Raw genomic sequence first — 24,794 nt, 5'->3', positions numbered from 1 at the left:
TTGACCCCCAGGGTCCCTTCCACCCTACAATTCTATGATTCTATAACAGTTTACATATGAAATGTGCAATGGGGTTGACTATATTAGGAATACACATGGTGTTTACTAGTCTCTTCTGCCCCCTGGCAGTTGATGTTATAATCCAGGTTTTAGGCTCCTTCCTTGAGAGGTAAGAGGCAGAAGGAGCTGTAGCTGGACTGTGGGATTGGCTGTTGGTTAAAAACGACAATCCAAAGTAGCAAACAGTCCAAGGAGATATAGAGCCTTGCAGTAAGAAACATTCACTATTTTCAAAATGTAAACTCATCAATGGCTGATAATTTAATGGAACCACCAAGTACAAAGGTGGCATGCCTATGAGTATTAGGCGCTAGCAACCGATAACAGATGTTTCTCCTAGATCACAGGTCAGCAAACTTTTTCAGCAGGGGGCCGGTCCACCGTCCCTCAGACCTTGGGGGGGGGGAATGGAGAAATTCCTATGCCCCACAAATAACCCAGAGATGCATTTTAAATAAAAGGGCACATTCTACTCATGTAAAAACATGCTGATTCCCGGACTGTCCGTGGGCCAAATTTAGAACGTGATTGGGCCAGATCCGGCCCCCATGCCTTAGTTTGCCTACCCATGTACTAGATGCATTAGCCAAGCCAGAGTTGGAAGCAGAATACTGGATGAGATTAACTTTAGTCCAATCTAGAAAGATAATCTACGTTCTTTGCCATTGCAAACAGCACTCCTATTTGTGAGCATACTCCTCTCTCCTACTCCAAAACATATTACAAATTTGCACTTAGAACTCCCTGGCTATTGAGATTAGGCAGGTGCCTTTGCTGGACTCTTTTTGGCACCCGCTTAAGACGTTTTGTTTAGGCAAGCCTATCCAGACATGCAGAAGAAGAAGAGGAGTTTGGATTTGATATCCCGCCTTTCACTCCCTTTAAGGAGTCTCAAAGCGGCTAACATTCTCCTTTCCCTTCCTCCCCCACAAAAAACACTCTGTGAGGTGAGTGGGGCTGAGAGACTTCAAAGAAGTGTGACTGGCCCAAGGTCACCCAGCAACTGCATGTGGAGGAGCGGAGACGCGAACCCGGTTCCCCTGATTACGAGACTACCACTCTTAACCACTACACCACAATGTAGTTTACATGTAGCTTACAGTTCATTTTAATTCCCCTCTGAATGTTTTTAATACCTGTTTTTAATTGTCTTTTATTGGTAATATTAATGTTTTATCATTTTTTGTAAGCGACCTAGGGTTTCATTACAACCAATTAATTTTGTCAAATAGAACAAAACAAAAAATAAAAAATATTGCATTCCAGTAGATTTTACAAAACACTAATTCAAAAATTAGTGTTCATTCTGGATACTTTTAACAAAAGAATGGGATTTAAATTCTACATTTATTATATTTCTATGAAAAGATAGACTTTTTCAGTTCTCTGAGCAAACAAACTAGGAGCTACAGCCTGAATGCAGAAATCTTTGGCATGGTGGTCCCTCCAAGCTGTCCCTTTAACCACTATCTTGAAGCATATGAAGAGGCAGCACATGAGTGAAATTAGGTCATGGAAAGGCACTAGGACAAAACAGACTAGCTCTTTAACAAACCAGATTGTTCCAAAACGAATTGTAAGATATTTACCTATATAACTTCAGCACCCTACGTTCAAGAAACTCATTAAACTAAAGGGCAGAATATAAGGAACAAGACACCACACACTCACAGTTCCACAAGGTTTGGAAGCTTCTGGGCAAGGTTTTCCGGCTAAAAAAGAAAATTGTGAAGTTTTTGTTTAGTTTTTAAAGAAAGACTTGATATCTAACTGGCAAACCAGTTTGCCAAATTCAAGATGGAACTAACATGAGGCTCTGAGTGTCAGAAATCCAAAACAGGGAACAACTGTTTTATGTGGCCCACCACCCCATCTGGCACTGATAATGAAACCTGGCTTAGAGCCTAGACTTGGAAGACAGCGACTGTTGTCACTGGAAAGATGAAAGAATTTCAATATGCCAAGAAGGCCTGAAGATATCAAAACACAGAGGGTGGAGCTAGCTTCCAAATTGGGCTCTAGAAGAACAGCAGACACCTTCTACACTAATCAATCATGGTGCCAAAATATTAACAAGTGTGATTAGCATCTTCCAAGTTCAACATGTACTGATAATGCAGATAAACTCACATAGCATATACATTCTTTAGCATGTAATAACTTAGAAATGCCCACTGAATATTCAGGTGACTTTACAATAGCCTAAGACAGAGTCCTATTAGCTACTCTAATGTTAAGTCAGTATGCCAATATTTTTCAATTACTATAATGCATTCTCCAGACAGCCAGAAGTCTTCTAAATATGGAGATCTTCTAAAGCAACATTTTATAAGAGATCATGTTACAGCAGCCATGTCATGCAATTTCCACATGAAGTGCATGATGTTAGTTTTGTCTTACACAACTCTGCAGGGGTCCTATTTCACAAACAGATTGCCAGTGTATTACTGGCAGTCAGATATTTTCTTTACTGTGGTGCTGAAGCTTGATTCCAGGATAATATTTTGAAGGTTTTGAAAGCTCACTTTCACTGAGAAAGGCAGCACGTCCAATATGTGTGCCTCTCATGCCCCAATTTACACATGACAGTTTGCGGCTTTTTCCTACGTAGTGGTTTTCAAGCAAGAAAAAGGTCAGACTTGAAGTGGCTCTACATTATACCAAATTTAGCTTTTATGTTCAACTAGGGTAGGACTGCCCATTTCAACACTCAGATTGCCATCCTTCCTTTGGCCAGCATTTCCCTGCTGTTTTCAAACACAGCATATGCAGTATAGTTCTTAGCCAGAAGCAGTCTCATAATTCTTCTGTTTGTTTTCCATGCCATGCTGCAAAAATCTTGAGTAGTGGTTTCCACCTACTGGGGAATTAACGCTAAAACACACTGATTTCCCTCCTAAGCAATTTTGGTAGCCTTAGCAGCACCTGGTGTCCTTGTTATTAGGTTCCATTTTTTAAACATACATTCATAAATAGATAAATACAATCATGTAAGTGTAGAAGATAAAACAAAAACTAGCTCAGTTACTTTACCAGCACTTGTATAAATTGTATAAGCAACCAAGTCTGAATAAATTCTAATGAACTCTTTAATGTGTTCACCAGCCTAATAAACAATATTCACTAGTTATTCTAAGAAACCTAAGAATCTTGCCTATTTATTCCTACAATGCTTCAGGATGTCCCTGGTTAATATTTCACCTCTTCCATGAACATAGTACTTATCCTTATGTAGATAACAATCTGCCATACAAGCATAACAGTGTTGAAACCAACAAAAACATTACATTCGTAGTACAATTTCTGCTCCTGCAACAGAACTTCCCCTTCCTTTCCTAATCTTGCAACTTCACCCAATCTACTCTGGAGGGTTTGGGAAATTTGCAATCTGATTAGGGACATATGATGAAGTGGAGGGAATAGAGGTTCAGTTCATTGGATTCAACCCATAATTTACAAGGCTGTTGTAATAATTAACTAAAAATAACTCCCCATGAGCTGGGGAGAAGGAAAGCACCCCACAGCAAAAATAAATAAAATATGCTGGCAGAAATATACATTTTTAAAAATTCCAGGCTCTTATTTTTAACTTTTCAAAAAGAAAATTTGGCATGCTTCCCAAAGTTTTTCCTCTTTTAAATGTTTTCCAACACATCATATTGACTGGTATGAAGAAGCACCAGAAACATAGGAATAAACTGAAATGTCAGGGGGTATTTTATACCCCATATGCTTTTCATGCATACAAGATGAAAACTGTAGGAATTAAGTAGCTGAAATTTGATGACTTGGTTACTACTGTGCAAGTGACAAGTCCTAGAAGAATTTAGTTATATCTGCAGTGAAAAACACATAAAGTGTAGGATTGTGCCCCAGCACTGGCCAAAATGATTAAGAGCACCTGGTAAAAATGGCAGCATTCTCTGAGTGTGGGAACTCCCACCCAGGGGACATTTAAGAATGTCAGCTTCTACCTAGTCTGAAGTGGTCTGGTCCATACATAGGCCTCCAACCACTTCAGTGAGAGCATGGAAAGGGCAATACAGGAAACATTTCCTTATTCCAACGTCAGGTCCCTAATGTGTTATTGGCCAAGTGCAAATACTGTCGCCCATATCAATGTATGGCTATCATTTACATACGGTACAGTATATTGAAAAAATTAAGGTACACTCAAGGACAATGTCCTCCACATAGACCCTAAGCATCAACAAATATTTTGCTAGTTGTACATTTTAAAAAGTCATACCAAGGTAGTCAATGAATTTCTTTTCATATAGAGTCTCTCCAAGTATTGCAGTCCTTCATCCTTCAGCAATTCTAAAGGGAAGTGATGGAGATTTCGGTAATTTAAGAATAAGTTCTTGTGCTTTTCTAGCTTTGCCTCCAATATTGTTTTACAGAGTTCTGATGCCATGACAGGTTTTGTCCCAGCCACCATGTTAGAACTCTACACCTCACAGAAGTTCATTTCTAAAAGGGAAAGCAAAAGACAAGTAGTGTTTTAATAAGGCTCTTACTTGGTTTTCCCATAGCACTATTTTTCTGAAACATGCTTGTTTATTTTAAACATTCCTACATTCCCCTGTATTTCAAAAGACAGGTAACAAAAGTAGAAACCAAATAAATATGAAATCGAAGGAATTGTGTGGGGGGGGGGGACAAAATACAGCACTAAGATCTCAAATCTAAAGCCATGTATATCTATCTACCTTTAGGGAAAACAGATATCTGACTAGTTAGCAAGAAGCACTTTTCAATCAATGAACTATTAGTATTTGACATCAACATAAATTCTTTTGCCTAGGAAAGTAATGAATGGCTGAAAACAGACAAGACTTTTTGAATATTCTTGAAGATGGTTTAGGGGATGCACTCTCATTATGTGTACCTAAACAAGGTACACTTAATTTGTTTCACTGTTGCCTCTGGGCAAATAAGTTGTGCAGATTTTCCAATAATATTCAAAAGCCTGTTTATTAGCAGAGAAAGTGGGATAAGCATACACAAGCATAAAAGCTAATACAAGTAGAGTTATGGCACAGGAGATTTTATATTAAGGCTTCAAACTCCCAAAATATATTTATCTGAATGATCTTGTGCATTTCAGGAGTACTAGGATTTAAATCAGTCAAAAAACCAGCAAGGACTCCTTTTCCTAAGACAGATATGGAGAACTTCTACAGATGGCAACCCTAACTGCAAGACTCTCCTAAATCAGAAGGAATAGCAGGAGGGAAAGGGTCTGAAGGGTACCAAGGAACATCATTGCATAACAAGGAAGAAGAAGTGGTGATAAGACTGGCTGAAGCCTTTCTGTCAATCTAGACAATGTTTCTTCTTGATAAATTCTGGGGCATTTGTTTATTTGAAGATATCAATGCATGCCTAAAGCAACTCAAAAAGGGAAGCTTGCATGGTAGGCAACCTCTGAATAGTGCCTATAGTTGAGCGAACCCCATTACTAGGCTAGGCTAGGCCCCACTCCAGGCAGAGGAAAAATGTCTACATGAAAGTCACAAGATGAATGCATATGTGTGTCACACTTTGCATATGTGGCATGACACTAACACTGGTCACAGCTTCTGTTCCAACCTATATGCAGCCGGAGATGCATCTGCCTGTTCACTAATAAAGGGCACACTTTGTGTATACATGTATAGGATTCAATTCTCTGCATCTTCAGGTGATGTCAGTCAAGAGTAAAGTGGAATAGCTAACTGCTGCCCTCCAGATGTTGTGAACTACAGCTTCCATCATTTCTGACTACTGGAGATGCTGGCTGAAGACAGTTCAAAGTACAAAATATCTGTAGGACTTGGCACAATGGTGGCTATCCCTGCTGTATACAGGGATCCTGAAGTAGAAGGACAAACTTTCAGACATAATATAAAGCAGCTTCATTTGTTCCATGACATGTGGAAATCCCACCTGAGGACTATCATAAGATATTCATAAACCAGGAAATAACACTGGACATAATTCAAGCAGAAGGAGTACATTTCACCCTACTAGGATACTCTACCATTGGTCTGAAGGTGGCCATATTTGAACAAAGAAGTTTCAGAAGGCAGCTCCAGTGTGAATCTGAAGAACTACAATTATTCAGGAAGTTCAACTCTATTCATTTTTGTCTGCAGAGTCAATAGTTTCCTTTCCTCCTTCCCACTATAAATATTAACTCAGCATTGCTAAGGTGATTATTTTTGCCAATCAATAATGCTGTAAAAGTCGTCATGCTTATTCTGCATAAATTCTAGCTTGGGTCCAATTGTCTCTACCTGCACCGCTTGCATATAACTTCTCTCTGAAATTTATAGTTCTTCCGCCCCCCCCCCACACGCAGCTGCCAACCAAGGATTTAACATTTAACACATCTACTGAAGTGGACTTCTGCCCAGTGGCGTAGCGTGGGTTGTCAGCACCCGGGGCAAGGCAAGTAATTTGCGCCCCCTAACCCGTGGAGCCAGGTAGGGGCAGAGAGCTGCGAGTGCAAGCGCCCCCCCAGATGTTGTGCCTGGTGCGGCCGACCCCCCCTGACCCCCCACACTACGCCACTGCTTCTGCCCACAAATGCTTATGCCACAATAAGATGTCACAAGACTTCCTCCCATTTTTTTATGTAACAGAATAACACGCCAGCCCCTCTGGAAATATTAGGGTTCCCATTTTTATTTGCTGCAAGCCGCCTCGACATGTCCCGATAAGAAGCGAATTAATAATAATAATAATAATAATAATAATATTTCGAGGGGCGGGGGCTGAGGGAGAAAACACAATAATGAGAATGAAGGGGAGCCTGGAAGGAAGGAAAGGGAGCTTATGTCCTAAATGCGGTTTAATCACCGTCAAAGAGAGACCGTTGTTGGGGGACGGGGATGGGTGGCTAGGTGGGAAGAAAGCCCATAATTCCCCCTCACACGTCTCCATGGCAACAACGCCTTTGTCCCGACAGCGGGAGGCAGAGAAGGGAGAAGCAAACGCCGTCTCTTCTTCACTCCTCACTTCGCTGGATATGCCGCTGGGAAAGGGAGGGCAGCGAGGGGGCGTCGCAACTCACCTGCGTTTCTAAGCTGAGGGGGGCCCAAAATAGGAAGCGCCCTCACTCAGCACAACACGGGGAGAGAAGGGGCGGGGCAGATGGGGGGGGGAAACACCAACTAACATCAACATCCGGTTAACGAACGGGAGGAGTGGGGGGAAAGAAGATTGAGTGTGGGGAGAACGCTGATTGGAAGCTGGAAGGGGCGGGCCCAGAAAGTCGCGCGAGAGCTTACTCGCGCGGCTCTTCCGCTCCGTGTCTTCATGAATAAATCGGGCGGCGCTCTCGAATCGGGCACGGGTGAGAGACGGGCGCATGCGTGGCCTTGCCCGCTCCTTCTCCATAGGTCCCATACCTACCGTAGCTTGTCCTGCTGGCATTGTCCCTGAGCGCTTCCCGCCTTTTTTGAGAGCGCGTGCGTGCGGGGCCACGCCTATAACCGGCCTTTTCCCTCAGCAAGCGCGGCCTCCCGTTTCTCTTGAGGGGAAGACTTGGCTATGGATACACGGTACGCCATTAAAGCACATCCCTGCTGCCCCTTCACTAGTTAGTTTAGGGTTGCTGGGAATTGTAGCCCAGATTTTTCGGATGGGGAGGGAAATGTCCCTCCCATATGCTTTAAAATTTCAAACTCCGCAAATAACAGATGTATGGTGTGTATGCAAGCCTCAGGTGTGTTGCCACTGTGGGAGATTTTGCCTTCTTTTCCTCACCTGTTTTAAGGTCCTTGTTTTCCACGGCTGGACTTTCAATATATATATTCGGGGTGGGGATGGAAATTGCCCAACAATTAAAGGGAAATTTAAGAGGAAAATCCTCTGAAAAACTAAAAATATTTTTGCTGATACATTTCTGCCAGTTCTTGCGTAAGCAAGGAAGATCTGCACCTCTGACTGAATAAGGAACGGGAAACAGCAAATAAGGAACTCGAACAACAATTTCCTTAAAGTTTGACAAGTCTTTCTTTCAAGACAAGTCTGGGTTTCATGTGTTAAACATATGATAAATGTATACCATGAAATATCATATTTTAAGCCAGAAGGTTGTCAGTTGCACCCTGTTACAGATAGGTAGCCGTGTTGGTCTGCCATAGTCAAAACAAAAAAAAATTCCTTCCAGTAGCACCTTAAAGACCAACTAAGTTAGTTCTTGGTATGAGCTTTCGTGTGCATGCACACTTCTTCAGATACACTGAAACAGAAGTTTCCAAACCCTTCTATATAGTGAGAAGGTGGGGAGGGGTATTACTCAGAAGGGTGGTGGGAATGGGTGATTGGCAGATAGCTGTGATGAGCCTGTTGACGACTCTTAACGACTGCAATAGGTCTTACAGGAAAAAGCAAGGGGTGAGAAGGTGAAAAATGGCTTTGTCATGTATAATGAGATAAGAATCCAAGGTCTTTGTTCAGACCAGGACTCTCCATGGTTTTAAGTTTGGTGATAAGTTGCAATTCAGCAGCTTCTCTTTCCAGTCTATTTCTGAAATTCCTTTGTAGTAAAACAGCTACTTTGAGATCTTGTATAGAATGTCCTGGGAGATTGAGGTGTTCTCCTACTGGTTTCTCTGTCTTGTGATTCCTGATGTCAGATTTATGTCCGTTTATTCTTATGTCCGTTTATTCAGTTGCACCCTGAATTCCCTTTAATTCTCATCTGTTCTTCAGAATAGAGTACCTAGTAGCTAGGTTGCTGAAATGTGAAATTAAGATTTTCCTTATTGTTTTTATATCATCATAGCTCCACAGGACTGCCTCACCATCCATTCTCAATTAGCTGCCCACAGGACAGTTACACTGGATTTATTGTGCTATATACACTCACATAAACTACATGTAAGGTTGAGTAGCAGGAAATTTGATCTTGCAAGTACCAAGTGGATGACGAGTTATTTCTGTTTGGTTTAGTACCTGGAGTGAAGCCATAATGCAACTTCATGCTAAGCATGCCATCATCTTCCCCGGTCTCTCTGTTTATTCTTAAGAACCAGGAGAACTGGGGCAGCTTAAACCTTCTCATTGAGAATTATAGAATTGTAGAGTTGAAAGGGACCATAAGGGTCATCTAGTCCAACTCGCTGTGATGAAGGAATATTTTACCTAACATGGCGCTGAAACCCACGACCCTGAGTTTTAAGAGTTTCATGCTCTACCACCTGAACTGTTTTCATATTTATCTGGGTCCTGCAATAAAATTTAATCATTTTAAATAATGAAACTAATACAGTGGTACCTTGGTTCTCAAACTTAATCCATTCTGGAAGTCTGTTTCAAAACCAAAGCGTTCCAAAACCAAGGTGCACTTTTCCATAGAAAGCATGTAATGCAAAACATAAAAAAGTTTGAAAACCTACTTCCGGTTTGGGTTCCAAGTTGTTCATGAACTAAGCTATTCAAAAACCAAAGTACCACTGTAATTACTTTGATTTCTAGCTCATTTAATATTCAATTAATTGTGTAAATGATGCTCACTGATTTTACTAGAATTGAACCTATTTGTGCCTAAGATAGGTAAATTTCAGGTTTGGAATGGAGAAAACGTGAGAAAAGTTCCAATGATTTTCTAAAATTTGTAATAAACTGTATTTTGTAGTAATTACTGTATTGTTCTGAAAAGGAGAAATAGATAAAATAAGTGAAATAAGATTTGCCTTCAGTTCTACAGATGCAGATGATTAAAAATACATTACCACAACATGTAGTTTCAGAGTTGAATCCTAATATGCTAGGTCACTGGGAAAGAACAGGGCTAATGCCACATATTTTTTCTGAAATACCATATGGAGTTTTCCATTATCTCATCTATTATTTTAAAATCCACCTTGTAATACTTTCCTTTGCTTTTCCCTGAAGTTACTATGCAATTCAAGAGTGTCGGGAGGGTGAAGTTTTTACTTCACAGCTCTTGTTAAATACCTTTTACCAAGACTTTTAAAATAGGGTTTACACAATAGGGTTCACATTGTGTGTGTGTGTGTGTGTGTGTGTGTGTGTGTGTGTTTCCCCCCCTTCCATCTCAAGACAAATTGTATATCAATAAAGTAGAATGGCTCAAAACACCAGAACAATTGCTTGAAATTTATTCTTTGAGCTAGAAATAAAGTACCCAGTTCCTTTTTTCTTATACATTTTTGTACAGTAACATGTAATACTGTACTTTTACATTTGGATAAAAGCCCTAAATAACAGAAGAGCAAGTGCCTCTTTATTTTAACTTAATACAGTAATGCCTAGATTATCTTGTTAAATTTTTTTTGTTGATGCAGCACTGCTTAACTGAGCGTTAAGAACAGTGAACTGTCAATGTTGTTTACACTGACCAGTTTTAAAGTCACTTTCTGTGTTTTGAACAGTACTCTACACTGAAGAGCAGATGGCGCTGTTGCATATCTATTGTCCAACATCCAATTTGAAGAGGTAGAACACCATAGTTTTATATATATATATAGAGAGAGAGAGAGAGAGAGAGAGTGAGTGTATAATGAACTAGGTGGCGTAACTAGATGTAATTAGGGTTGTGTGTCTGTGTTCATCAGGAGCAGGGGTCAGCAACCTTTTCCAGCCGTGGGCCGGTCCACCCTCCCTCAGACCATGTGGTGGGTCAGACTATATTTTGGAAAAAAATATGAACAAATTCCTATGCCCCACAAATAAGCCAGAGAGGCATTTTAAATAAAAGCACATATTCTACTCATGTAAAAACACCAGGCAGGCCCCACAAATAACCCAGAGATGCATTTTAAATAAAAGGACACAGTCTACTCATGTAAAAACACGCTGATTCCTGGACTGTCTGCGGGCCGGATTGAGAAGGTGATTGGGCTGCTTTTGGCCTACGGACCTTAAGTTCCCTCCCCCTGATCAAGAGTCATAGAGGCTCCTGAATTTGGTTGAGATTATAAAGCTAGGAAATTCTCCCACAATTGCTACTTGCCCTATGGAGGGAAACATACAGATGTTGTATGGATGCCTGTCCATGGAAGACTCTGTTTAGATCAGGAACAGCTTCAAGCCCTGACTGTCCTTTAAAAGCAGGCCAGTTATACACAGTATGAAAAGTGAGTGATAAGATTTCTAAAGAGGAATATGCCTAGCCTCTTGGTGGCATATAATGTAACATTGATAAACTTCTACCTGGATTTCTCCAACTACTGTACACTGCTTCTGATTTTTCCACAATTCCAAAGTTCTCAAAGAAGTACTGTACATTTGAAAACTTACTCATAAATAAGAATATTTTAAACAATGCCCATTTCATACAAACTCATGACAGAGACAGTTGAAAAACAGGAAATTGGAGTTCAGTTTTCTGTGTTATGCATATACATAGTTACACTTTTAAAATAGGGTGTCAAAACCGTGCTCCAGTTCAGGCCTTTCCTGAGAACAATCCCCATGGATTTGATTGAATACTGTACTGTGAATAAACTTCCATAGGACGGCACTGCAAGTGTGTGCTTCCAGCTACACTTGTGTTGTGGTATGAAAATAATCCAATCTTGGCATGCCTGAAAGGAGAACCACTGTCAAACTTTATACTAACACTTCTCCCCAGTACAAAAAAAAGTATCCAAGACATTTCCATTTTGTTTACAGCATTTACATAAATGATATTCAGTTGGAATCTCTTGGGGAGCAAAGTGTACTTCAGTATAAACCTTTAAAGGCCAAAATGTAAAAAAGAAGGTGGAGACTGGCAGCCTTGTTAGGAATTGTTTCGCTCTCTGCAGGCCACCGCTGAACCATTTCAAGGTTGTGTGCTTTTTAAAGTATGCAGATGTCTGCATGTCACACAACAGATATTGTAAAGACCTTTATTTAGCTACCTTTCCTGCCACAGTCAGCAGCAACTACAACAGAGCTTTAAGGAAAAACAATATTTTAAAAGTGTTCTTCAGAACGATCTCCTGTAGCTACAATAATTACCCAGTCCAGGTGTGATTTTCAGCAGTAGTCTTCAACCTTAATTAATCCCAACCGTGTGACATAGGACCCAGTTTATTTTCTGCTTATGTCCATTTTTCTCCTTTTATGTCTGATGTAAGGGACAACTGCATATTCCTGCATTTGGAGATGATTCTCAGGGTCCCTTCTAACTCAATGATTCTATGATATCCAGATGCAAAGGAGGACAACAGAGTGCCTTCACCTTTTACATTGCGTAGGGGCAGCTTCCCATACAGAGGAAGAAAAGATGAACCTTCCAATATCCAATTTGCCACAAATCTGAAATACATATGCTACTTTGCAATGCTACACTTCCATGTTGTTGTTTTAAGCTGTACAACAAAAAGAAAGCGGTGGTGTTGCTAGCCAAGGTCAGAGAGTTACCCACTTGTGGATCCCGACCTACTATGAGTCTAAGAAAGAACTTAGTTATGTTTAATAGAGGAGTGGATGTGAAGAGATGGACAAAATTTTTCATATATAGTGGGAATGTGACGTGATAGTATGGTTCTGGTGAAAGTTTTAAAGGAATGTGAGACATTAATTGGACAAACTATAGCAAGATGCGCATTTAGATCTGCTGTCTATTTTTGATGGAAATAGATCATACAAAGAACAATTAATATTTTAAGCATGTCTTCAGTTAGCAAGAAACTGAAAAAGCAGGGCTGCCATAGCTACTGAATTGTGGCATCAACAAATCTGGAATATAGCCTTATCGGGAAAACTGAACAAATATGGGCAACAAAAACTCAAACAGAGCCAAACACCTTTTTTGCAACATTGTAGGATTTTATTTGACTTTATAAGTAAACAAAAGTGATGATTAGATTCATTCCCCATCCATACATGGAAATCTCTGGAGGAATACTTTGGGATAATTCTTGTTTTATTTTGCTTTGAACTTACGTTCTCCAACACAGCAGTGTGACAATGTGCTCCTACATTTACTGTGTCTGTTATAGAAATAGAAGTTTTTAAACAAACAAACAAAAAACTGTTGGATCTACCCCTCACCCACCATTTCTAGTTTTCTAGTTCTTGTGAAGCAAAACACTTATATAAACTGCATTCTAATATTAGTTATCCACATAATGGTATAAAAATGAATAATTAACAAGTGGAGAAGCCCTCTTCTGAGGCACTTGCTATGGCTATATGGCTGTGAGAGCCATACTGGGAAAGAAATCTACCAGAAGTCCCGAAGAGCTAGATTGGAGATTCATTGAGCGGATTAGACTGTAAATTTGATTCAGTCCAACATAAATCCTTATATAACATCCCTGCATAGAATATATTAAAATGACAATTTCATTTTTAGTGGCCCCAATCCAAAAAAGTCACATGCAAGAAAGTGTGATGTTCAAATAACTAAAGCCTGGCACAGCAGATGGAAAGGCTCATTCCTATTTACAATACAAAAGAGAATGGACAGTAAAGCACATGCAACATACATGCAGATTTGATGGTTCCTGGCTGTGCTTGTGCCATGGTAGCCAATGAAACATATGACTGTGGCACTACAGTCCTATTTTGAGGACTGGGCTGCCAGCTTGTTATTAAATGGGATACTCTGTGTACATGTACTTTTGGAAATGTGTTAATTGTCCTTGCTTGGATCTTTGTGGTGCTAAATTAACCTGGGACCTTTAGAGAAGCTCTGGGACAACAGGTGCAAGTTCCTTAAATGAAATGGCCCCAAGGACAAGGTCCAAACATAGTACTTATTTCACACCAATCCGCAAACTTAAGATAATAACTATCTTGTTTAATCAGCATTTTATTTATTTAAATAATTTATATCCCTCCTCTCATAAAAAGCTCAAGGCAACATTAAACAGTGGACTGCATAATCAAAGAGATCCTGGTGAACTGCTACCATCCCTGTTTCTGCATACTTGTAGGAGTGGAATACCAAGTTCCAGTATTGCATTGGGTGTCGAACTTCAGAATGAGTAAATCTAGGCTGAAATCTCCACTTGGTAAATTACTGGGTCTAGGACACCCAAGCTTAACCTGCTTCACAGAGTTGTGTCAATTAGGGGTGTGTCATTTAGGTTATCCTGAGCTCTTTGAAGAAACAGAAAGGTAAATGTGTAATAAGTAATGATAGTATATCATAGTGTTGCACAGTTGGCTGAGTTGTGAACCTGAATCTTGATTAATTTCAGGATGAATACTGGCTGTTCTCTAAGAAAGAATCACTTCCACTCCTCTGCTTAAAAACAAATCCGGACTATTTTCAATGGCTTAAACAGCTGGCACTTTCAGACCTCTGCTTTTAACTTTTTGGATCCTGTTTTCTTCTTTTGGACACTGCTCTCTGTATAAATGCTGATGGAGTCACTGGCCACAAAAACATTGTTGTTTAAGGACTTCAGCCCTGAAGAGGCAGAGACATACTGGCTCCAGGCTGAGGGACAGAGATCTGATAGAGAGGTGCATAGTTAGCATTTAATATATGTAAGACATTAACATGCTCAATTTGCTTAACAACAGAGCTGGCACAGGAACATTTTGCATATAGGTAAGTTATACCTTAATAGAGATTGCTTTGCTGAGCTGAAACAGTTTTGTAAAATGATATGAGTGAATAATTTAACAGAGCTGCAGAACTGAACTGTGGAATGCTATTGAACTCCCAAGGTTATACAAATGATAATATTTAAGCACACTGTTACTGAAATTCCCCTCATTTAGAATAGGACATTCTCTGATTGCTTCCAGATGAACTGTTTATTAAGCAGTTATCTTGATTTGTTTACACAAAGGGTTTTCTTTTTTTGGTGGGGGGTGTAGATGATGGCAACTATTTACTGAGTATTCACTGTTATTTGTTTACAGAGAGTTGATATATCATTTCATCAAGCAGTTCTTATGACACACTTTCTAGGGCATTCCCCTCTCACTTTCTTATTGCAAAGAGCCTAGGGTTGCAGAAAAGCGGGTTTGTTGTGCAAGAGTTACAAATCAAATTTAATGACACCACCTGAATTTGCTAGTGACTGAATGCCACTCAAAAATAGCAACAGCCTGGACACTCCCTTTACACCAGCTGCTTTATTTACTTGTGTAAACAACTAGCTAGTTTAGTTGGTTGCATCTCATCCCAAATCTTGTCCCTGATTAGGAAATTAGTTCTGGATTTCTTCAATTGAAAGTTAATAGTCCTTCGAAATAAGTGTTGGATCAATCCATCAACCTCTGGTGGATGATTTAGAAGGATTGGTTCTGGCATCACTTTCGCTGTGTGTATGCCAATATCCATACTCAGCAGAGTTACATCTCAACGCAGCTCCTTCCTTGGAATTGTCTTCGGGGTTGAAGGTACACACAGGCAAAAAACACTCATGGACGCCATAAAGATTCAATCAAGTGTAGAGGTTTACTTGACAGGCATAAAAGCATATTGGTAGCAAATATATACATTCACCACTGCCGTGGTCAAGGCATGCTTAGAGTCCAACAAGGATCCAAGCCTCTCTCTCTGCTCTCACTGCAAGATGCAAGCCAGAGACTCACAACAAATTACACAAGTTACACAGAACCATTGTTATCAGTACTTCCTGTCACATTGCACATGTCCATAGAACAATTCCCACAGAAAACGTCATTGCATAGAAAAAACAGTCTCAGCCTTCTGCTGCTTCTTGAAACTTCTCTGTTCTTCTTTGTTTCTGGAACAAATGATTCTCACACACAGAGAATATCCAACAAGAAGAACTGACATCAACCACAGTACTCTTCATCTTTGTTCACCCAAACATAATGGATGTCCTTGGGCTTAATTGTTCCCCACTATTCCTCCTCTGCTGAAGGGCATACCTATTTACAATTTAAGGTACATCTACCTATGCCAAAATCCAATACACCTTTTGTTTCTTTGTGGTTGTTGTTGTGTTCAGCTATCAGCTTCTTTGCTAATTCATGGAGATGCTCCATGGTCACATTCTATTTATTTGTTTGGTGCACCCACAGGTTGGTAGGTAGGGATGGGGAATAAATTCAATTTAGTTCACATTCAAAGACAAATCTGGTAATTTGCACTTTCCAAAACAAAATGAGACCCAAAATGCATCCATCCTTCAAAACTGGCACTTCTTGTGAGTTTTGCAATGCAGTTTTTCAGCCAAGTAATATGTACAAAAATGCATAGACTAGGATAAAATGTACATAAAAAAGCAAATGTTAATGAATATAATATACAAAAGTGCAGTATATTTAGGGAAATGGCTTTATAAAGATGCCTATCAGGAGAAATTTGCACTAAAATGCTTATGAATTTTCATGAGGACTTTTTTAATGCAAACGTGGAAATATGGAGAACTGAACTTAAAACTGGAAAATTGAGAAACTGAAATTGATGTATTCATCCATGACTGTTGGTAGAACACACAAGCAGCTGTTCTTAGGTTTCCTTTTCATCCATTAAGTAAAAAAACAAAAAACAAAACACTTAAATTTTGGGATGAGAAAGTGCACAGCAAACACTCAAAAAGGAACTTCGGTGCTTCAGTGGAAAATGAGGGCAAGCTAGAACTGGAACAAGAGACACCCAGTCAGCTGTATCCTTATTTGGTCCTCTCATCTTTTATGCTGTCATTCCAAACAACAGGGCTGACAACTAACAAAAGGATATTTACTTGGTTAGTCTGCTGCCTTATTTGAATTTAAATGAAGTTACATATCACAATAACTTCCATAAAGGTGCCTTCTTGAGATACTGTGATCTTTAGCCATGTGATGCCGTAGCAGTACTGAAGATGAGCAGATCTGGATTTGGCTAGAGCCTGGATGCAAGGCCTCCTGGGAACCCTGCATACTCTGCTGCAAGCTTCATGGAGAAATGTCACAACTGAAGCTTGTTGCGGGGGGTGGGTACTGCACTAAACACTGGTATTTGTCAGGAAACTACAGGATTGATCTGGATTATGGCTAATGTGGTGTGAATGTGTCTTAAAAAATTAGCAGTGGGAGTGCACTGGATGCAGAATAAGCAGTAATGTGAACATATCCTGAGCTACAATGGTGCAGGGAAGGGGGATGTAATTGCCTTGAAGTTTTCTGAATATTTAGCTTTACAACTATTAGTTACTGCGTTCCTTTCTAAACCTTGTGACAAAAGAGAGTGCGAAGCTCACAAGGCAGTTTTCCCAAAGCAGAGTAAACTCTCTTGCCCAGGAAGCCTTTTTAAGTATTACAGCTGTCCCTGGAACTCCTTGTCAAAGTTTGTTGTTCTGCAGCTAGCATGCCTATTTTTATATTCCCCTCCTGGGCTCATATCCTGAAATCTCCACAACATGCTGAAGTCTATGGGGATTATTAGTGGCATATGTATTTTCAGGGTAAGACCTCCCATGGACATGGAATAGGAGAACTCTGATAAACTTTCAGATAAGTCATTCTGATTTTTCAAACTAAATACCCTCCTCCAGTTTCCTTTCTATTACTTTGTTTAAAAGAAATTGGAGGGAGAGGGAAAGGAATTGGTTTATCATGTCATTTTATGGCCTAACATTAGGGTTATGCTGCCCCAACCAAATTTTGGTTGATTAGAGTGCTGATTAAAAGTCCAGAATTATTGGTTAATTCTTTCTTAGTGGAAGCCAAGGATAGTAAGAAATCTTATGTTTCCAAATAAGAGACACCCATCAGAACTTGGGGAAGCACTTTCTCCCCACCACCACCCTGCCTCTTAGAGAGAGAGAGAGTGCTAAGAAAAGTAGCTGTGTGTATGTGTGTGAGAGAGAAATGTCTGAAGCATTTTTGCCATAAAAAGGCAAACAGCAAGCTGTGGACTGGTTGAAAGCACCCTTGAGGGTGCAAGTGCTCTCTCTGGATAACTGATAGAGCAGATGTCACCAAAGTCGCACCTGTAGGCACAACAGTGCCTTTGAGATTTTCCCCCAGCTGCCCACAAAGCCACAGCCCACAAAACTGGAAGGAAGAGACCAGAGGGAGTGGCACCCACGGTACTTACTTAAAAATCCAAATGTGCCCACAGGCCTAAAGAGGTTGGTGAGCCCAAGACATAGAAAATTTGCTGCCTTGTAGAGGTGCTTCTTTGTTCTAAAAAGAAATCTGATGGATCAGACCAAAGTTAGTCCAGCAGCATCTTTCCAACAATGGCCAGCCAGGTGCCTCCAGGAAATACACTAGCAGGCCTTGAAAGCAACAGCCCCCTGTTGCTCCCCAATGTCAGGAAGGGCAAGGCATACTACCTCTGAATCTGGAGGTTCTTTACAGATTCCCATGACATATATAAAGGCATTGATAGATAAAACTTGGGGCCATCATCCCAGTCTTATGGCAGCAAGTTCCACAAATTATTATTTATACAAGTGTACTTATACACTAACGTAAAATATATACTTATATATGTACATATAGGGAGTGGGTGTGTTCTAAACCACTGAGCCTCTTGGGCTTGTTGATCAGGAGGTTGGCGGTTCAAATCCCCACAACGGGGCGAGTTCCTGTTGCTTTGTCCCAGCTTCTGCCAACCTAACAGTTTGAAAGCACACCTGTGCAAGTAGATAAATAGGTACCACTGCAGCAGGAAGATAAATAGTATTTCTGTGCTCTCTGGCTTCCATCACAGTGTTCTGTCGCACCAGAAGCGGTTTAGTCATGCTGGCCACATGACCTGGAAAGCTGTCTGTGGACAAATGCTGGCTCCATCAGCCTGAAGCAATATGAGTGCCGCATCCCATAGTTGCCTTTGACTGGACTTAACCATCCGGGGTCCTTTACCTTTACCTTTTTCCCTTTACTTATTTACCGCATTTCAGCATACAACAGAATTTTGAAATATATATTAACACAAATCAAAGATGTGTTTTGTGAAGAAGTACACTTTCATTGTATGTTTGCAAGTAAAGCAAATTATACAAAAAATGCTGTAAGTTTGCCCACATTCAGAGGAAGCCACACTGGGATAGTATTGCTTATGAAACTTCTACAAACTTGGGAAGAGGGGCCACCCAGAAACATAAGTAGCAGAACGTCAACAAAAACCTTTAACATGATAGTGGTAGCTTTTCAAGTCCCTTCTGTGATACCATCATTTCCACGGATTTTACCACCAGTTTAAAGCTTGTCTATAAGGACTGCTGTTTTCCAGCAGCTCAGAAAGGGCTGTGGCTGAAATAGAAGAGGTTTATGTATTTATTTTGCTGGCATCCCTTGTTAGCCCTGTCAAACATTTCTTGAAGGAATTTGCAAGCAGCCCTATTTTTAACAGCCGCATTATATTATCTTCATTACACATGAAGCTGTTGGAACATTTCTGAAGATAGGTTTGACTGAGTGGAGGAGGGCCCAAGTGTCACCCACACGCCTGTTGGCTATCTCAGTTCTCAAAAGTTTGACTCCTATGCACTTGGGAGGGATCTCTGGGGGAAGCTGCATTCTTCCTGTATTACATTGCTTTGTAGAAAGGTGATATGCTGAGATTTTTTTATGTGGTGTTTATTTTTACAGTATGCTTCCTTAATATTAAACTAGCAAGACACCAGCATGAGGCAGGTGCAGTAGTAACAGCAAGGGACCTATACATTACAGTCAAGGGTATCTCCAGATTTGAGGAAGCCTTTGGCAAAGTGCCCTGTAGGTGTCCCTGCACTTCCAACATTTGACAGATGGCAGATTCAATTGCCCACAATGCTCCAAAGTGCCTGAATTATCATTGCTGCAGTGCACTGTGGGAAATTAAAATGTCCCTACAGGGTGTGTGTGCATGCACCATTTTAATTTTCTACAATGGTCTTGAGTTATGCTACACTGGCCGAGCTGCATCATTGTGGGCAATTTATATGTTCGCCCACCGCTACCACAGAAGCCTTCAGCCTGGGGTCCTGCCAAGATCCTGAGGTCTCACCATCTTGCCAAGTTTACTAGGCCTGATTAAAGCATTTTCTGAGAAGAGGCATTACTCCACCACCCTGTGTAGTTCACCTCAGTGGAAAGCTGAATCACCAACAATGGATGGACATTTTGTTCCCAATGCCACTTCCCACAACTGCAGCACTACACTTTCCCTCCATATGTCTCAGTTACATGAGACAAGTAAAAGGCAAAATTTGAAGAGCACTGCAGGGGGAAATCCTACCTCTTGTCCTTGCTGACCAAGTGTTTATCTCTCCTTTAACCATTGCTATTCATTTACTTTGTCCCATAGGACTTAATAGAGACCCCTGAGAGTTGCCTACCCCTAATCTGAATAATCCCACCCCTTCAACTGTATAGCAAAGGTATGTCACATCACAGCCATTCCCACAATGCTATTTACTTCATTGGGGTATCTTTCCATTTGTATAGAACAGTAGCTCTCAAACTCGCCTCCTATCACAGACCACTTGAAAATTGCTGGGGGTCTTGGGTGGACCACTTAATCAACATTCATTGTCCTTGTTCTAATGAACAAAGCACATACATAAACTGTATTTTAATAGCCCTGACTTTCTAAAGTGATGGAAAGTTCCGTAAAGTCTGGTGCAATTCCCCCCCCCCCCCAGTTTTAGAAGAGTCAAGTGAATATTCTCAACTGTTCCAAAAGCTTTCAATGGATCACATGAATGGGGATTTGTAGACCACAGTTTGAGAACTTCTGGTACAGAGTGTGTGGATGGAATCCCAAGATTTCATGTGAGAAGGTCCATCCTTTTCTCAACTGAGCCGGCTTTGGAGTTTCAATCTAGGTTGCAGTCAGTATCAACTCAGGACATCAGTGCTATTAAGTTCTCTCACCAACAAATACAGAGCTTTCTAAGATGCTGGCCAGACAGAATGTATTTCAGAATCTGTGAATTATAAAATACTTCTATTTCATCATGCATATAATGCCATTAGCCAAATAATTAACAGGAGAGGTGTCTACGGACAATGTGTGTTATCCAATAGATTTTTCATCCTGACCTCTCTGCAGCTGCTCTTGTTATTTTAAGTTACATGTCCCCTAGCAAGCTTGGTAGACAGTGTATGTCACAAAAATGCCTCCTGGAAAATACAGATGAGTCATTGTCAAAAAGATCCCAAGGTCATTACTGTATACAGCAGCACACTAGTACAAGCTTTTGGACTTTTGTCCTTCTCTGGTAGTGACCTCTGTCTTGAACATCACTGACCACTGCAGGAGGATACAGTACTTCTCAATGCAGTTTTATATTCTGCTGAGCATGACTGTTACCAAAAAAGGTTTTTGAAAGTATGAGCATAGAGATTGTCCTTTCCCTACCATCTCACAGAAATTTGCAACACAAGCAAGTGGAACTCAGTTCACTTTACCTCACTATTTAAAAACAAGAAGCTGTCAGAGATAATCAGATGGTTTACTCAGTAAACTGCATGGACTCCTTAAAAGGGAAAGGAAGACAAGATGACTAGCAGAACTGTGACCTTCTGTTATCTGTTCTTCTGCTACATTAGACTTTGCTCTGGCAGTTTTAAACCACAATCCACTTACAAGAGCAGGACCATAGCAAATACTTCTGCATGCATAAAGCCTCAGGTTCAATCCCTGGTAAGTTATAGGGTCTCAGGTAGTAGGGATGGGAAAGAGCCCTCCCTGAGGTCCTGAGAGCTATGATTAGTTAAGGGACAGCCTATATTTGCACTTCTGCATTTGAAATGTAAGCTTAAGCATCCAACCTTTTGGCACAGGGATGGGGGAACCTGTGGCTTCTCAGATGTTTTTGGACTCCCATCAGTCCATAAAATGACCAAAATCTGGTGGGCCACATGTTCCCCATCCTTTGAGAAGATGCACGTGCTCCAAAAGGGGACCACCTTTTTTGACGTCAAGGACTACATACTATACATACCAGTGGTGGCAGGCAGGGCCAACCAATAGGTGACAGCCCCATGTCTCCTCTGCATTCATCCCTCATTCACACAAACACATCTATTCACTCAAATGCACATCTTACCCCATTCTTCCATCCTTTCACTCTCTTGCATTCATTCTCTCTTCCGCTCTCTAGCACTATGTACACATCTTTGACTTAAGACACAGCAAGGTACTCTCCCTAACATTGCATTTCATGTAGCATTCATACATGGCTGCACACACTGGAGAGGGGGTGTCTTCACCAATGTGCGTTATTACCTTTTTGGTTTCCTTGCATGTACAACCCCCCCCCAAAAAAACCTTTCTATTCATGAAGCTGTCGTCTGTGCATGTGCAATGGCTATCTCAACTGTATATACCTCCACTTAACTGCAAAGGGCATTTTCAAATTGGATGGAAGCTGTTTTGAGGGGAAATGTCTCATACTGCCATATTTCTCAAGAAACTATAGGCTAGATCTGGATTGTGGTTAACACCAAGCGTGCAGGACTTCGAACAACAGCAGTGGGAGAGCACTGGAACCAGAATAAATGGTAATGTGTACACAGCCTAGGTTTGGGGGAGGCCAAATCAAAGGTCACATGGGGACAGAGAACAGATTTCTCACTTTTCAAACATAACAAAACAAGCCAGAAAAGAGGCACACAACCCACTTGAACTTCTTTTGTCATTACCCGTGATAATATTGAAAGCACTCCAAACCCTCCTCCTAAAAACATTTTTCCTAACTGCTAGCTCTCCTTTTCTTCATGTGCAGCATATGGCTGGATACAACCCAGATGAAAAATGAACAGGTATGAATAACGATAGGAAAGATATCACAATGGTATACAGAACTATATTTTTGTATCCCGATGAGAGCCAGTATGGTGTAGCGGTTAAGTGTGTCTGACTACAACCAGTTTGAATTCTGTCACATAGCTCCCTGGGCGACCTTGAGAAAGTCATCACCTCTCTTCTTAGCCAACTTGACAGGACTGTTGTCAAGATAAAGAGAGAGGATGAAAAACCATACCTGCCATCCTGTGCCCCTTGGGCAGGTGGTGAGATTTAAGAAAAAGGTAATTAATAACGTTGAATTCATTTCAGGCCGCCATCCAACCGGGTTAAGGAAGGCATGCTGCTTTTAACCTAACTGTGCTGAACTGTGGCCTTTAAGTGCTTGCAGAATTATGTCCACTGGTCCAAATAAAGATGCCTCAGAGCCGAGATCAGGGTTTCCCAAAATTGGGTCTCTACCTGTGTTTGGACTACAACTCCCAGCAGAACCAGTGGACAGGGATGATGGGAATTGTAGTCCCAAAACAGCTGGAAACCCAAGTCTGGGAAACTTGGCCTAGATAAAACCTGTTCATTTCATATGTATTTTTAAAAGCTATTTCTAAAAATAATATAAAACATGTTTATAAAAAAGGAAGACACGTTCATTTTTAATGTTTAATACTTAATAAAGAAAAAAGTGCAAAGTCACAATAGCTTTAAACCATCACAGAAACACACACTGCATTTTAACCAACAAATACAAAAATGGCCTACAAAATCCCACCTGACATTAATCCACCCAATTTCAACATGTCTACGGCCTCTGAAAACACCTACTGTAGCAATCTTTTGCCTATGGCAGCCTTCTGCAACCTGGTGCCCTCCAGACATTTTGAACTCCAATGCCCAGCACCCCCAGGCACCAGGTTAGAGGTAGCTGACCTAGAGCTACAGTTCTCACACTGCAACTCCAACAACTTTTCCATTTCACTTGCACAGATATTGAATACTCCCACGACTTTGGCCCCAATCCAGCTACAGTTGAAGCCAATGGAAAAAGTCAGTTACCACTAACTTGACTCCTTTTGCTTTAAATGGAATTAAGTCCTGCATAAGCTGGATCAGGGCCTGGGTTATTATATTAATGGGTATTAAAAAGCATTGGAAGAAAGTGTCACTTGAAACAGAATTCACTTCCCAAGTGTGCTTAAGATTGCAGCATTAAGGAGAAAAGTGCCCACTTCTGAGGTAAACTACAAGCATATTCTACTGCATAACATTATACCCGCCCCCAACTTCCCACTGTTCATATTCAATTTAAAAAAATGTTTGAATAAGCTCTGCCTGTGAGTAGAAACATTGCCTGAGGCAATGTTATTAATCTTTCTAGCTCGATGCTATTGAAACACAACTATTAAATAGGACAGACTGGCATATATGTGACAGGTTAGATCCTAGTAAGTTGTATTCTCTCTGGATAAAAACAAGCGAAACAGCAGCTTGTGCTAAGTGACGATTCAGTTTTAGGTGTAGAAAACCAGCAATGAAATATGCCTAAGATTCCAAGTTTGAATCTGTAAGTGCATGTCCAGCCTTAAGCATCCAGTTGCAAAATTCCTCTGGCAGAAGCCACAACTGTTTTGCATGCAGAAAATATCTGGAGCCTCATCTGTACTATTTCAATTATTTTTAATGTTTTAAACAGTTGTTTTTAATTGCTTTTTACTGTTAATATTATTGTTTTATTCTTTGCTTTGTAAACAGCTTTGAAGTTTTATTACCATTGAACAGTATATACCGTGTTTTTTGCTCTATAAGACTCAATTTTCCTCCTAAAAAGTAAGGGGAAATCTCTGTGCGTCTTATGGAGCGAATGCAGGCTGCACAGCTATCCCAGAAGCCAGAACAGCAAGAGGGATTGCTGCATTCACTGCGCAGCGATCCCTCTTGCTGTTCTGGCTTCTGAGATTCAGAATATTTTTTTTCTTGTTTTCCTCCTCCAAAAACTAGGTGCGTCGTGTGGTCTGGTGCGTCTTATAGTACGAAAAATACAGTAAATCTTATGAAATAAACACAGTTAAAGCAGTATCGTGCCACTTTCAAAAGGCATGGCTTCCCCCAAAGGAAGTGTAGTTCAGGG

At 40.6% G+C, this 24,794-nt stretch overlaps 1 protein-coding gene and 2 long non-coding RNA genes across 9 annotated transcripts in view; 1 reads left to right on the top strand and 2 right to left on the bottom strand.

Moving 5' to 3' along the window:
- Window positions 1-7,250, bottom strand: part of LRRC28 (leucine rich repeat containing 28) — a 62,236-nt gene extending 54,986 nt beyond the window's left edge. For 2 of the 6 annotated variants that reach the window (XM_081888717.1, XM_081888720.1), the window contains exons 1-3: window positions 7,121-7,249; window positions 4,310-4,533; window positions 1,732-1,772 (exon numbers count right to left, since the gene is read on the bottom strand). In XM_081888717.1, coding sequence (XP_081744843.1) covers window positions 1,732-1,772; window positions 4,310-4,501 — 233 coding nt within the window. In that variant the 5' untranslated portion in view covers window positions 4,502-4,533; window positions 7,121-7,249. Of the gene's footprint in view, window positions 1-1,731; window positions 1,773-4,309; window positions 4,534-6,906; window positions 7,065-7,120 lie in introns of those variants that run through there. The other 4 variants (XM_081888721.1, XM_081888722.1, XM_081888719.1 and 1 more) reach the window with 3 other exon arrangements.
- Window positions 7,251-7,320: 70 nt separating this feature from the next.
- LOC309356941 lies at window positions 7,321-18,895 on the top strand. Of its 2 annotated transcripts, XR_014162937.1 has the most exons (3): window positions 7,339-7,610; window positions 10,452-10,515; window positions 14,217-18,895. It is a non-coding gene; the product is annotated as an uncharacterized lncRNA (long non-coding RNA). The 2 variants fall into 2 exon arrangements; XR_014162936.1 differs by lacking the exon at window positions 10,452-10,515 and having other exon boundaries at window positions 7,321-7,610.
- LOC309356965 lies at window positions 15,928-24,445 on the bottom strand. Its single transcript, XR_014162970.1, has 2 exons — window positions 20,382-24,445; window positions 15,928-20,078 (listed from the first exon to the last, which is right to left on the bottom strand). It is a non-coding gene; the product is annotated as an uncharacterized lncRNA (long non-coding RNA).
- Between the last annotated feature and the right edge of the window lie 349 nt (window positions 24,446-24,794).

This window comes from Podarcis melisellensis (assembly GCF_964234715.1).
Source record: "Podarcis melisellensis genome assembly, chromosome: 14".
Taxonomy (NCBI): domain Eukaryota; kingdom Metazoa; phylum Chordata; class Lepidosauria; order Squamata; family Lacertidae; genus Podarcis; species Podarcis melisellensis.
This window is presented reverse-complemented; position numbering and strand designations above follow the sequence as displayed.